Source organism: Lepidochelys olivacea (assembly GCF_965140295.1).
Source record: "Lepidochelys olivacea isolate rLepOli2 genome assembly, chromosome: 1".
NCBI classification, from domain to species: domain Eukaryota; kingdom Metazoa; phylum Chordata; order Testudines; family Cheloniidae; genus Lepidochelys; species Lepidochelys olivacea.
Window position 1 is genome coordinate 227,793,968 of NC_140411.1, and position 15,040 is coordinate 227,809,007.

The 15,040-nt window shown below is 39.6% G+C and overlaps 1 protein-coding gene across 1 annotated transcript in view; it reads right to left on the reverse strand.

The window, feature by feature from the left end:
• Positions 1-201: 201 nt before the first annotated feature.
• The window catches only part of FBLN1 (fibulin 1), a 104,517-nt gene continuing 89,678 nt past the window's right edge, over positions 202-15,040 (reverse strand). The window contains exon 17 of the mRNA XM_084639030.1: positions 202-565. Coding sequence (XP_084495156.1) covers positions 426-565 — 140 coding nt within the window. The 3' untranslated portion in view covers positions 202-425. The remainder of the gene's footprint in view (positions 566-15,040) is intronic.

A 15,040-nucleotide genomic window follows, 5' to 3' on the forward strand; every position in this document is an offset into this window, starting at 1 on the left:
CAAATTGGGCACCCAAAAATTTGAGGCAAAATGACTCATTACTTTTTGGACTTTCCTCCAGTGGTACCACATTCATTACAATGGTCTAGGGCTAGTCCATTTCTCCCATGTCCTTTATAGTGCTGGCTATCAGATAAAGGAGCAATAGTTAAGATTTGCCTGAACATTTACAAAAAAAATTAAATTCACTAAGCAGATGAGCACTTTTATACCATACTTATTTATAAACACCATTAGATCAGGTTCATTTATTTCGCTCCATCCTACATCTAGTCAACATAACTTGGTACTTGTCTTAATTAAACTATATTCCAAATATTAAAAAAACAAAAACTATTGGGTTTTACAAACAGGCATATAACATAATAGTTTGTGGTAAGGATTTAGTCTGCAGTGGCTTGCTTGTTTCAGATTTTAAAGCTCTACTAAAACCAATATTCAGACACAAAGATGTGCACGTTGACAATATTACGATGAGAGACAATCCCTTTAATCACATAGTTCATCTCCAGTTTCAGAATGGCATGGAAAGGTCCAACAATGGGCTTCACCTGACGAACTACACCTGTGGGGGGAAAAAACAAAAATAAGCAATGAAGTTTTAATGCAGTGAAATGAAATGGTTTCTGATTAACTGTAGACTATAGGGGGTTGTGAATACTTTTGATTAACTATTACATTTACAGAATGTCAGTCTGGTTTGCAAACATACAACAAGGCAATGATTATTCCCCTTTCATATTTTCCCCAGCTCCTGTTTTCAGTACCATTACTAAAACACTGATAATGGAAGAAACGCTGAATACTCTGCAGTTACCAATATTTTCTTCCACCTTTTGCCCAATCTATGCAAACTATTTTTCTAAAAATAGAACATAAAACATTGATTTAAGTAAAGCAAGATGCAGATTATACTAGAGAATGTACAAAGAGATGGCTACATAGAACACCAAGAATGAACTTTCCACTCTATTTCAGACAGGAGAGATTACAAGGAACGCTAATTGTTAATAAGCACTTCTCATATACACATCAATCACCACCAATTTTCATATTATAGTGGGCCAAATTATTATAAACAATCCCACTGAAAGCAGTAGGATGACAGCTGGAAGGAGGTAAGTATGCAAGGTGAGTAAGGAACGTGACTATCCGAATCTGGCCTAGTGTTGTTTGAAACATGTTGTTTAATTTTAAAAACTAATCTCTGTTGTTACAGCTGATCACATTTTAAATACATCACTTTCACATTGCTTCATCTGCAGTGGGACATATGATGAACAAATAAAATGATAGTGGAGCAATCAGTTATACTTTTTAAGGCCTAATCTTGCAATTTGTTCTGCATGGGCAGACCTCTGCAGCCAAACAGAATAGGTGCAGGAACTGGGGGCTAAGGCCCTGATCCTGCACCATTAAAGTCAGTGGGAGCTTTGCCCTAAATCAAAATTACACAAGATTTGCTTCCATGAACTATGTTATTCTCCATATTAAACATATCGTACAGCTACTCTATTATTAGTACTTGGAAGTTTAAAGTGGTCAAAGATATATAAATCCAAAGCTAACTGACAGACAGCAGGAATTTGGTATAGAATCCCCTTTTCAAATACTTGATTCTGACAGCTGATGTGTTACTGTGGCATTTGATTTGGTAGGAAAGATAGTTGGAGGGGATTATTTTAGTCTTATTCCTCCTTAGGGGTTATGTTTCAAAGCATATAGCACACCGTCCTTATGGAATTCCAAAAGAATTCTTAGAGCAGTTCCCTAAGAACACATTGGCTTAAGATCTGATGGTGGAGATAAACGTTTGCTTATGTAGGCTGTCAGCACCTTTTTTCTAGTGCAGTGATGACATTACAGCTCTGTTCTGTTTAAATACTGACTAATATCTTCAGCATGTAGTAAAATAGCAAACTTTTCACCACATTCATTTTGCTTGCCATATTTAATGAATACACTTCTTTTAAAGCATCCTTTTCCCCCTACATTTTTTTTTTTTTTAAAGCTTTCTTGGCCAGTATCCTGCACCTTGTAAAATTGACTTGTGGTAGCAAGGGCTGTGTAGGGGGGAAAAAAACAATCTCTCTGGAATTCCCCTTCCTGTATGGTAGGAAGTGTTTTAATAATATTACATGACGTTATTGTGGAAATCATCTTCCACCTCACTGATGTGAATTTGCACTATGGAATCCAATCAATAGCATCTAATATTTAATCCACTTAATTTCTTTCTTGTTCTTTAGTAATGTTCAGAGGGTAAGGGCTAGTGTTCCTACTGAGTAATCCTTTAATATTTTTAGTCTCACCTCTCAATCTATTCACTCAAAGTCAGATTGCACACCACAATTTATGTAGTCATGCAATTGTGTCTAAGATGGTTGATGCTACAGTACAGAACTTCTGAGCATTATGGCTAGTGTCTGGCTATGCTGAAAGGACAGGAGACATTAGATATGGGTTTAATCAGGCCGCAACTTTATTATTGGATGTCTGGGATTAACCCAGCGGATAAAATGTGCAGTGCAGGTGAAAACCCCCACAATTCACTTGGGGGGGTGGTGGTGAGGGCTTTTTTTCAACCCCTACTCCCCCCCCTCCCCTTTCTGTTCATGTCCCTCCAGCAGATCCACTGCCAGGCACCTCTAATTCCAGCCAATGCCAAGGGAGGGGGCTTCCACGAGCTCCCCCCCCTTTCATCTAGGTCCCTCCAGCAATTCCCTTGCCAGGACCTTACCGACCACCCTCTCCCCCTCGTAGGAGGGCTTAAGGTGGACTAGAATGATGGGGGGTTGGCTCCCTGCTGTACCAATCAGAGGAGGCCCCAACTGCCCCCAGCTTGCTCAATTACCAAGCACGTCTCCTTAATTCCTTTTCCAAACCATTTATCCGTTCTTTTTTGCCTTAACGTATGGAGTATCTGCACTGAACATCCATTATACACTTAAATAAAGAGTTCCGATATATGGCCTACCACCCGTCATGCTATGCCTGAACAGAGCCCACCTGAACCTGCTGCGAGGAAGGCAAAAAACCCCCCACTGCACCTGGCCAATATGGTGGTAAGGGAAAAATTCCTTCCCAGCCCCCCATAGCGGGGCAGCTAGCATAATGCCCACAGCAGATATAGCTAATCACCCAGCTTATTTGTGACCTTAATAGGGAGGAAGGGTGGGTGCTGCCCAGCCTGTTCCGAGTGAATGAGGGGAGGGGCCAGACCCAGGCCCCTCATTCCTAAGTGGTGAGTCATCCACCACACTGACTGCTGACTGACTGACTCTATCCCCCTCCTCTTCCTCCAAGCCAGAAAGCATTGCCCTCTTCTTCCAGCCAGCCAGCCAATCCCCTCCCAACCCTGCAACCCATTTAAAGTGCAGGGCAGTGATTGTAGCCAAATGCCATTACATTTCATCTTTATTGTCTCTTCTGATTCATTCAAATAAGTGCTTAGTAAAAGACAGGTGAAATTTAAGTTTGCTTTTAGAAGCAGCTGATAGAGGGAAAGAACAAAGGCACCGTGTACAATTTGACAGTTCCTCTATTGTTACTTTGCTGCTGCTTTAAAATCAAGACTAATCATGGGCCTGGGAGTAAATACTGCTCAAATGAAAGTTTTGTACAGAAAATTGAAGTGTGATGTTTTTGTTAAGACTCGCTGTGGTAAAATATGTGGAATGTGGTGTATCCTATATTCTTTCAATAGTTCTTTGTTTTAAAAAACAGATTTTTTTATCTATTTAGATTTGTATACAAAATAAAAAAGGAGTGCCCCTGCAATAAATTGCAAAACAGAAATAAAATTAAAAAGCCAGCGGAACACAAAACTCCTCCTCCATCAAATATGTAGGAGCTGCTTGGCCAGGCTTCCTTACAGGTAGTATAGATGAAGCTGAACCCTCTCTAAGTCCGATTTCTGGAGAAGCTTCCCTGCTGTGCCACATTAGGGTTTTATGATATGTGAAAGAAATTAACTGTAAAATGATCTGGTGGACAAACACATGCAGTAGGACCGCCTAGTGTACAATAATCAGTAACATTTGCTCATCAAGAGTTTCTGTTTCTTCCTTTTGATAACAAGTGATACATGGAACAATTGATCCTTTTCCTCTTACAAGCACAGAAAACCATACACCAGAGCTGCTGAAAAGCTTGTAATGGGGCCTTATAGGACAAAGGCTATTCAGTTATCCAGATTCCGGTAAATCTGCTACAGTTGTCCTGGAAGCGGTTTTGAGACATTATTTTAGATCATGTGCCATAATTTGTCATCAGTTTTTAAGAAGGGTCTGATCCTCCAAGGCCTTGCATTTTCTTCAGTCATTTATGTGTGCAAAGTGCTACCCCATGAGAATTCTCTCCTTGCCTTCACAATGACTGTGGTGCTTTACACCCACTTTGCACAGGGGCAGGTGCCTACACAAGGGGCAAAGCGCTTGAGAATCAGGCCCAGTATATTTAATACACAAGTTTGGTTATTAGTATCAATCACTGTTTCAAAAGCTTTCATCTAAAATGCCACATGTAGTACTTATGACTGCTTTTACACGAAGCAGATTTATCAGGCACGGCAGCATTTGCACAAACATGTTGTTTCACGATGCATTTTGGCAGACCAAAGGTAAGGTTCAGCTTTGTGGTCTGGCTCCTTCCAGCATTTTTAGTTGAATATTAATATTAAGTACAAAAACATACTTTACAGTAACAGGAAGGTTACAATTTTGAACATACACAAGAGTCAAGAATTGCAGGAATAAAGCAGCCACTTTCTTATCTCACTTACACCAGTAATGGAGTAGCTCTGGTGATTGCAATGGATGATCTACAGCCCCCTCACCGAAATACAGAAGCATGCCATGTAAATCAGAGTTAAACAGCTAGCTCAATACAACCTTAGGTTGTATTAACTCGAGTGCAAGTCAATTTACATAGCTCTGAGTATCACCTTTCTCACCCTTGTAAGGTTGAACCCCACGGGTTGCCATCCAGGATTGTCCTGGAGTTCCCAGGAATTAACAATCAATTTTTAATTAAAGATTGTCATTTGACAATAATATGTCCAACCAAAATTGGCCATCCTAGCGCCCACATGTGGAATTGGGGCACACACATTCAAATATTACAGTCACCATTTATTACATTCAAATATTACAGTCACTGCTGATTTTCCTTGGTTGTATACTGCTAATCTGACCTGGGGGGGAAATTCCTTCCTGACCCCAAATATGGCAATCAATTAGACCCTGAGCATGTGGGCAAAACTCACACACACCTGGGAAAGAATTCTCTGAAGTAACTCAGAGCCCTCCCCATCAAGTGTCCCATTTCTGGCTATTGGAGATATTTGCTACTAGCGGCTGCAGATGTACTCAAATGTTGCACGTACAATATGACAGTGCCTACATCAGAAATCAAAGCAATACTAAAAGGTGGGTCATAAACAGGCTCCAGGTTGCACACCTACTGTGTCTTTTGCTTTTTAAACAAAGACAGTATGCATATTTGGGTCCCAAATAACCATGTGTACTAAATGTAGGCAAGGGTTTCTCACCACTTTTGGTGTCTTCTCAAACTACGAACCTGATGCAGGAATAACTAGGTGAAATATTATGCTGGCCTGTCTTATGGAGTAGGTCAGAGTAGGTGACCATAATGATTCTTTCTTGCCTTAGAGTCTATAAAAATCTATTCATCTTTATTAGGGCTTTCAATTAAAAGCAATTAACTCACGTGATTAACTAAAAAAAATGAATCGCGACTAAAAAAATTAATTGAGATTAATCATAGTTTTAATCGCACTGTTAAACAATAGAATACCAATTGAAATTTTTTGGATGTTTTCCTACATTTTCAAATATAATGATTTCAATTACAACACAGTATACAAAGCAGACAATGCTCACTTTATATTGTTATTTTTTATTACAAATATTTGCACTGTAAAAACAGCAAACAAAAGAAATAGTATTTTTCAGTTCACCTCATACAAGTACTGTTGTGAAATCTCTTTATCGTGAAAGTGCAACTTACACATGTAGGATTTTTTTTGTTACCTAATTACACTCAAAAACAAAACAATGTAAAACTTTAGAGCCTAGAAGTCCACTCAGTCCTACTTCTTGTTCAGCCAATCACTGATACAAACAAGTTTGTTTACATTTACAGTAGATAATGGTGCCCACTTCTTGTTCTCACTTTCTGGTGACATTGTGAACAGGCATTCGCATGGCACTTTTGTAGCCGGCATTGCAAGGTCTTTACGTGCCAGATATGCTAAACATTCATATGCCCCTTCATGCTTTGGCCATCATTCCAGAGGACATGCTTCCATGCTGATGATGCTCGTTAAAAAAAGTAATTAATTAAATTTGTGACTAAACTCCTTGGGGGGAGAACTGTACGTGTACTACTCTGTTTACCCACATTTTGCCATATATTTCATGTTATAGCAGTCTCGGATAATGACCCAGCACCTGTTGTTTGTTTTAAGAACACTTTCTCTGCAGATTTGACAAAATGCAAAGAAGGTACCAATGTGAGATTTCTAAAGATAGCTACAGCACTCGACCCAAGGTTTAAGAATCTGAAGTGGCTTCCAAAAACTGAGAGGGACGAGGTGTAGAGCATGCTTTCAGAAGTCTTAAGAGCAACACTCCAATGCGGAAACTACAGAACCTAAACCACCAAAAAAGAAAATCAACCTTCTGCTGGTGGCATCTGGCTGACTCAGATGATTAAAATGAACATGCGTCGATCCGCACTGTTTTAGATAGTTATCAGGTAGAACCCATTATCAGCAAGGATGCATGTGGTTGAAGCATGAAGAGACACATGAATCTTTAGTGCATCTGGCACATAAATATCTTGCAACACCGGCTACAACAGTGTCATGTGAATGCCTGTTCTCACTTTCAGGTGATATTATAAACAAGAAGCAGGCAGCATTATCTCCTATAAATGTAAACAAACTTGTTTGTTTGAGCGATTTGCTGAACCAGAAGTAGGACTGAGTGGACTTAGTTTTATTTTTGAATGAAGTTTTTTTGTACATAATTCTACATTTGCAAGTTCAACTTTCATGATAAAGAGACTGCACTACAGTACTTGTATTAGGTGAATTGAAAAATACTATTTCTTTAGTTTTTTACAGTGCAAATATTTGTAATAAAAAATAAATATAAATGAGCACTGTACACTTTGTATTCTGTGTTGTAAGTGAAATAAATATATTTGAAAATGTAGAAGACATCCAAAACTATTTAAATAAATGGCATCCTATTATTGTTTAACAGTGCAATTAATCTGTGATTGATCACAATTAATTTTTTTAATAGTGTGATTAATCGTGATTAATTTTTTTAATCACTTGACAGCCCTAATCTTTATCTCTCATCTTCTCTGTTTTGAACACCCTGAGCGGTCTCTTTGATTCAAAACCCTCCCCATCTCCCCAACTGCATAGTTTCCTTATCCTTTGCCATCTTGTATCACTGCCTACCTCTTCTCTGGAACCTTTCCCCCACCTTCAAGAATGTAGATTAATAACAAGCATAATAGTGGTGTTGTCTCACCTGTCCTAAAGAAACTTTCTCTATACCACTTCAGACCTTAATCACAGAGCTCCCTGAGTTTGCTATTTGCTATTACTCAGTTTGGAGTCATTTCTCTCTGTCCACTTTCCCTCCCAACTGGATTCCCACCAAATCTTGTCACTTCTTCTTTATCACCTGCAAAATCCACCTCTTCCTACCTGACCCCACCGTTAAAAGTCTGGTCCATGATCTCATTGTCTCTAACGTCAGTAACTTTTCTTCAACCTCCTGGTCTTTCATCTCTCCCCAATCCAGTTCACATAGATGCTGGAACTAGGGGTGCTCCTGCACCCCCTGGCTTGCAGTGGTTTCCATTATATACAGGGTTTACAGTTTGGTTCAGTGGCTCTCAGCACCCGCACTACACAAATTGTTCCAGCACCCCTGTCAGTTCATTCAATACACCGCAAAGTTATCTTCCTTTGTTCCTCCACACAAACAAACACACCCTGCCTTCCTGATTTTTCCATGATCAAATTCATAGCCTCATCTCACTTTCAAGGCTTGGCACACTGTTACCCATGCCTGCATCTTGGATCCTTGCTCCTGCTCTCCTAATACACCCTCATTCAATCATTCGACTCTACAATCTGAGTCTGCCTGTCGGAACCCTTAATCTCTTTCTGGCAACTCCATGTTACTTTTCATGCCATTTCCTATGTCTAGAACAGTCTCCTTCTTACATTATGCCAAGCAACCTTGCACTCTTTCATCAAGTCCCTTCTAAATTCTCACTTTTCATCTGGCCTTCCACCACTAACAATCCATTCTGCGCACCTATCTCATAGCTTAATCCTTTAGTTGAGAGCTTAGCTCATGTCAAAACTAAAACACACACATACACCTCCCTCCCATATGGAATTAACAAGATTTTTAATTGCTCAAGGACTTTGCTTTCATGGGTCTCTCTTCTCCTCCCCCTTTTTTTGAAACCTTGATTCAGTCTAGATTATAAACTCTTTGGGGGAAGGGAATTTGTCTTGTAAAGCGGCATGCATACAAAGGACATCTTAAAGAATAATATGTAATTTTCATTTTCAAGTGAGTTCTATTATAATAATAATAATTAATAATAAAAATAGCAAATTCATAAAAATCCTTAGAGAAATTAGTACTGATTTTGAAATCTAAATGACTGAGGTGTTACTTAAGAGAGAACATTAGATAAATAAGACAGTAGTGTTAATATTGTTAATCCTTTCATCAATATTTCTATTATTATAATCAGATGCTGCAGGTATTTCTTGGCTTGTCTATATCTCTAAGATATAATTACATTTTTCCCCTTTGAAATATGTAGGACCCTCAGGCAGTTCACCTCCATGTCTGGTTTCTGCTTGTATTTTTGTATTATGCAGTCGATTTGCTAATAAGCCTGAATCTTGAACTTGGGAGAACCACTTTATGACCACATTAACCCATTAGGGAGTACAATCCAGAGCGCCTGATCCTATTTTTGCATTAGGATTTGGCTTCAGGAAATCCAGACTCTATGGGACAAGGGTTATTAAATGTAAGGCAACAAGATTATAAATGTAAACTAAAGAATTGCAATCAATTTTGATTAGCTCAACTCTTCAACAAATGTTTCAGTCATTCCCAACATACAGCACCTATTTATTACAGACATGTCACAATTATATCTGGGGTAGTTTGGATATCACAATCCCTATCACCCAACCTTCGGTAACTTGTGTCTCTGCATAGGGCAGCTGTTTTTAGTTAAACTTCCCCCATTAATTTTTAAGTATTAGTATTCCAGTGCAGCCCAGAAGCCCCAACCAAGATAAGGTTGTGCTAGACTCCACACAAACACAGAGTAAGAGACAGCCCCTACCCCGAAGATCTTCAATAAAAATATAGACAAAGGGTGGAAGATAGTATTTATTATCCCCATTTTACAGATGGAGAATTGAAGCACAAAGAGATGAAGTGACTTACCCAAAGGCACGTAGGAAGCCTGTTGTAGAGTCAGGAATTGAACCCAGATCTCCTGAGCTCAGGTCCTTAACTACAAGACTACCCTTATTCTCTTTAGCACCCTCACTTAACCCATGGAAAATTTGCGTCACAGAGATACCCATTTATTGGAACAAGCAAATGTTAGTAATGACCATTGTGCATAGGCTTGATCCTCTCTCCACTGAGATCAATGACAAAGCTCCTATTGATTTTAATGGTGCAGAGTCAGAAGTGATAAACACCCATTTTTTCATGGTCTGTGTGTATAAAACATCCTTACTGCATTTTCCACTTTATGCATCCGATGAAGTGAGCTGTAGCTCACGAAAGCTTATGCTCAAATAAATTGGTTAGTCTCTAAGGTGCCACAAGTACTCCTTTTCGTTTTGCGAATACAGACTAACACGGCTGCTACTCTGAAACAATTACCATTGTTGCTCTTCTAAAAGTCATTTGCTGTGTCCTTATAGCACGAAAACACAAGAACAAAACTAATAAACAGTTTTGTTTGTTTTCTTGTCCCGGTCTCCTTCTTGTGATTTCTCTTAGCTGGCAGCTTAACAGATAGAAGCACTTTTTGTCCTCGGATAAATCCAATGACATGATTATTTTGAATAAAGTAAAATCTCACACTTGATTTTACATGGAAGTACTAAATGCAGCCTATCTTTGGTGAGGATAAAGGACTTGTCTTGAAAAAGAAGCCAATAGATTGTATTAAATGGTTTAACTGTAAGACTCCTGGGTGCTCAGAAATCAACTTGGGATAAATAGTCATGGAATTATGGGAAGAGTAAAGGGTACATGGTAGCTGATATTGAGTCCAAATGAGGAATGAACCACATTCTGGAGTCTTAATCTGCAGTGTACATATTAATTCAGCTCTACTGAGAATAACGCACACTTTTTTGTCTGTTTTTTTATGTGATGTACTTTTAAAGAGACACCCTGGAAAGGGTATTTGAAAAGGGAAAAAATTGGCTGCATATTTGAAATACCAAACGTAGCCAAACAAGTGTCAGCATATCTAGCTGTTCACTTTTCTTTAAAAATAAACAGGTAGAACTATTAAATAGTTGTTTATTTTTGGCTTGATCTGGCACCACTGAGGTCTGTGGGAATTTTTTTCATAGACTTTATTGGGAGTGGGACCCTCAGTGCAATTTAGAATATATGAAAATAATCAGCGAGAGTGCACCATAAAAATAGCATATGGAATGTCACATTGAATATTGTACAACATACAGCTCCTTCAGTACATTTGTTAGTGTCATTTTCATTGTGAAATATAGTCACAGGCTGCAAAGAGAGGGGGAAAGATTGCAGTAGCTTTGCCTGTCAGTCAACTTCTAACAGCCATGCTATGGTGACAGCTACTCTCTGCAGAACCTGCTGTGGTTTGCCAGAGGAGGAGACTTCAGCTGCCAGTTCTGATCAGGCCTGTAGGAGCCTGGGGCAATGGGGACCTGTTTAAGAAATAATGAGGGGAAATTGGCTGGCTTGCGATCTATGCCCCTGTTACTTCTGCCACTGAAGCTGATGGCAACAGTTCTATTTACTTCAACAGGAGCAGGACTGGACACTAAACATGGCTGCCAAGTGTCATGTGTTTCATTTGACAGCTCTGTCATGCCTTCGTGCATTTCAGAGGTTGGGTCACACATTCAGTTGGTCCGTTCCTCCAGGCTGGCCCTACTGCCTAGCCAGCCTGCCTACCTATGGCCAGAAGCTGCCTGGAGACGTCAGGCTAGGTAGCCAGAGAGGCAAGCTGTGCAGCAGGTTCAGAGAAAGATCCACTGGTTTTCCTCAGTGTAAATAAAAACGATGAGGAAGAAAAAGGGAAGTAGGGTTTTCCCTGTTTAATGCTGAAATTGCCCCAGGGTGGCTTATCTGACAGATTAATGATAATACCCGCGTATGAAGTTTGGAAACTGTGGTAGTTTAGCTGCAGGGAGCAGAAAAAAGTGAGACATTGAGGGACAACTTTGAAAACAGACTGATTTTAATGATTTTCTCTGGAAAAGTTAGTAACTACTTTATCCAAAAAAAGTAATTGAAAATTGGATCATCATCTGACCAATAACTGGGTTAAATTTAGAGACTAAATTCAATTCCTGGTATGTGAAATAGAGGGATGTGAGTCCTGCTTTAAGTGAAAAACTTAACTGTGGACCTGTGACTGACCCCTAAGAGGGGAGTTTTTCAAAGATATAACACATATCCTATTTTTTCCCTCTTGCCATTTCTCCATGAACCTTTACGTGGACACTGTCAGCACAAATTGACTAATTTGAAAAAAATCAAGCATCTACTGGAACCCAGTGACTGAAGAGAGTTCCTTCCCTGTCCTCAACAGAGCTGCAGAGCCTGACCTAGTTGAAATGTAGCCACAAAAGCTGGCTGGAAACTAGAATTCCTGTTCTGTAGGAAATCCCAAAGTATAACCTCCCTCTCCCCTTCCCACCCCTTCAAAAAAACATAAAAAGATCCTATCAAAAACACTGCTCTGAAATAGAACAAAAAATGAAATTACAAAATTTGCCCTGGAATGGGAATTCCAAAATTTTGTTTAGGGAAAAAAAAAAATCAAGACATTTCCTTTTGACCTTTTCAAATGTTTCTGAGGCTCTCTGAGATGCCTAGAGCCCTTGCAGCCTGCCAGGTGGAAAACTGGACAGCTCAGGTTTCCTATTGGTTGGTGCTCTCAGGCCTTCTGGGATCCTGAGGAGCCAGGAACCCTGGAACTGTGTATTTCAAGGCAGGCTGCCTGGTGGGCTACCTCAGAGTCAAGGACCCTAGGGGAATAAGTCTCAGAGCCCAGGTCATCAGACACAGGCTTGCGCTGCAGGGCTATAAAATTGAAGTATGGATGTTTTGGACCCTCCCTGCTTATGGGGTCTCAGAACCCGGACTCCAGCCCAAGCCTGAAGGTCTACACTGCAATTTTATAGTCCCAGAGTCCAAGCCCTATGAACCTGGGTTAGCTGACCAGGGCCAGCCATTGCTGTGTCACAAGTATTTTGTCACAGTGTAGACATACTCTGCGAGACCTGAATTTGAGGTATCCCATCCGGCAGGCTGCCCCAAAGCATGGGAGGCTAGGGATATATTTACACTGCAGCTGAGAGCCAGCCTCCCAACCCGGGTAGACTGGCTTGCACTAGCATGGCTCAAGATAGCAGTGTGGAACTTGTGGCCTGGACTTTCAAGGCCACTGGGGCCACTAGGCTTGAGATTCTGAGCTCCCGCCCGAGCCACAAAGTCCAGCTGCCTAGCTCCCAGGGTACGTCTATGCTGCAGTGGGGAGCTTAGCACCTACCTGACACCGTAATTATCACCTTGAAAAGCATCCAGCTTTAAAAGCGTAGAGCTTTTAAAAGTAATGATTGGATTTTTTTTTTAACAATTTCAAAACTATTTCTTTTCTCCTAAATGCAATATAAGAAACAGCTGACTTGTGCTGAAACTTTACCAAAAATTTAAAATTCATCTTAAAACAGAAACAAGCATGAGAAATTTCAGCCTGAATGGTTTAAGTTTGGCAAAGTCATAAGCAACTGAAAACAGGGGTTTATAATGGTAAGTGTTGGGTAACTTTAACTATAGGCACCACTGTCAGCTCTGTCCATAATTCTATATTTTTGACCACATTTATTTTTAAGTTTATTTATTTATGTACTCTCCTTTTCTCCTCCACATCTATTTCTGTATACTTTTATATACACAGTGGCCAAAATTTTCAAAACTAGAGGTAACATATTCAGAGGGGCCTATGTGATTTAAGAGTTTAAGTTTCATAGATTCTCAATTAGATTTAAGCTACTAAGTGCCTAAGTCACTTTTGAAATTGGGACTTAGGCACTTTTGAAAATTATATCCTACATGCCTTAAGTTGGCTCCTAAATCCTTATTTATGCTTCTAAATAAGTTACCTGATTTGGGTGCTCCACACTTTTGAAAATTAGGGCACTTTTTAATGCACCAAAATAAGGATTTTAGAGTCTAACTTTAGGCACCCAGTTTTGAAAATCTTGGCCAGTACTTCAAAAGTGTACCTAACAATTACAGATATTTATGGCCCAGTTATATTCCTGTGAACAAATTCTACATTAGCATGGAATCCACGTTAATATATCCACCTATGTACCTAATCTTCTAAACCTGTTACACTCAGTGAAATATTCAAAATATACCATCAAACAAGAATGAAGGCCTAATTCACAATGCTGTAAGGGTATTATACTGCAAAGTAAATGGGAATCTATTTCAGTGTTTTGAATTTTGAGTCATGTAACCATATTTATGTTTGTCATGTGTGGCAGCTCAAGGATTAATGCTATCTTTGGAGATATTTTTGATGCCTGCAGTGGTGGTTACCAAGAAATAATTTGTTTTCTAAAGAAAAGTAATTTATTAATAAACCAGATTCTATCAGAAATTCCGGAAAAAACACACGACAGGAGCCTTTATCATTATTGTCACAAATAATTCAAGAGCAATGTAGATAAATTCCATTAAAATGGTGAGGAAAAATGAAAAGGATCATTTAGCCTTTGAATGATGGAAAAACCTTAAGTAATGTGGTAGCTCTTTGGAGATAGCAGGCAGTATACGTATCTGGGAATTGCCTATATTCTGACATCTAGATTGTGCCTGTAGGCACAGTTGTGAGCAAGGAGTAGACTTGGGAAACAGAGACTTCCTTCTGAGGCACAATTCCCTCCCTGATTTCTACTTACTCTGGGGCACTAGCTGCCTCAAGGAAACCTTTCTGGGTGTGGTGTGGATGGGGCCATAATACCACACCCCCTTCATGACAGGGTTACTATGTACATAGGAACTCTGGATCTTTCTGTTGACCAAATACACTGAGATGTGCCATCCCACAGCATCTCTGGAAGCATTATAATACTTCCAGAAATTGTTAAGTAGTTAATGCACCCTCATTCCCATCCCAGCCTGGTTCAGGTCCCTAAGCACCATTAATGAACCCTAAGTAATTATGGTGACAAACAATTAAAGCACTCACAGTCATTACAGTGACATAATGAAACTTTATACACACGCGCGCGCACGCGCACACACACACACACTAACTTACTCACTCACTCACTTACTGACCTTTGGGCAGAAACAGTGTGGAAAAATTTAGCCAAGAATGTGCATTGTGTGCATATGTGAATGTTGTATACTTCCTGAAATACTGAATCAGATAAGAGAGAACTTTTTATTATATTACCTCAGAGAAGCTTCTATTACCTCCAGAGAAGCTTCTATTTGGGGCTGTTCTTTCTCCTCAAACTCCCACTTACTAGAGTGATCCCATCAATTCTCTGTTTTTCTGATATAACCACCATTGCAGTTTATTTCCCTGGTCCTAAACATCTTGATCTGATATTTGTATAGTTTGATTAAAGTTCTGTTTATCAAGACAGGTTTCAGAGTAACAGCCGTGTTAGTCCGTATTCGCAAAAAGAAAAGGAGTA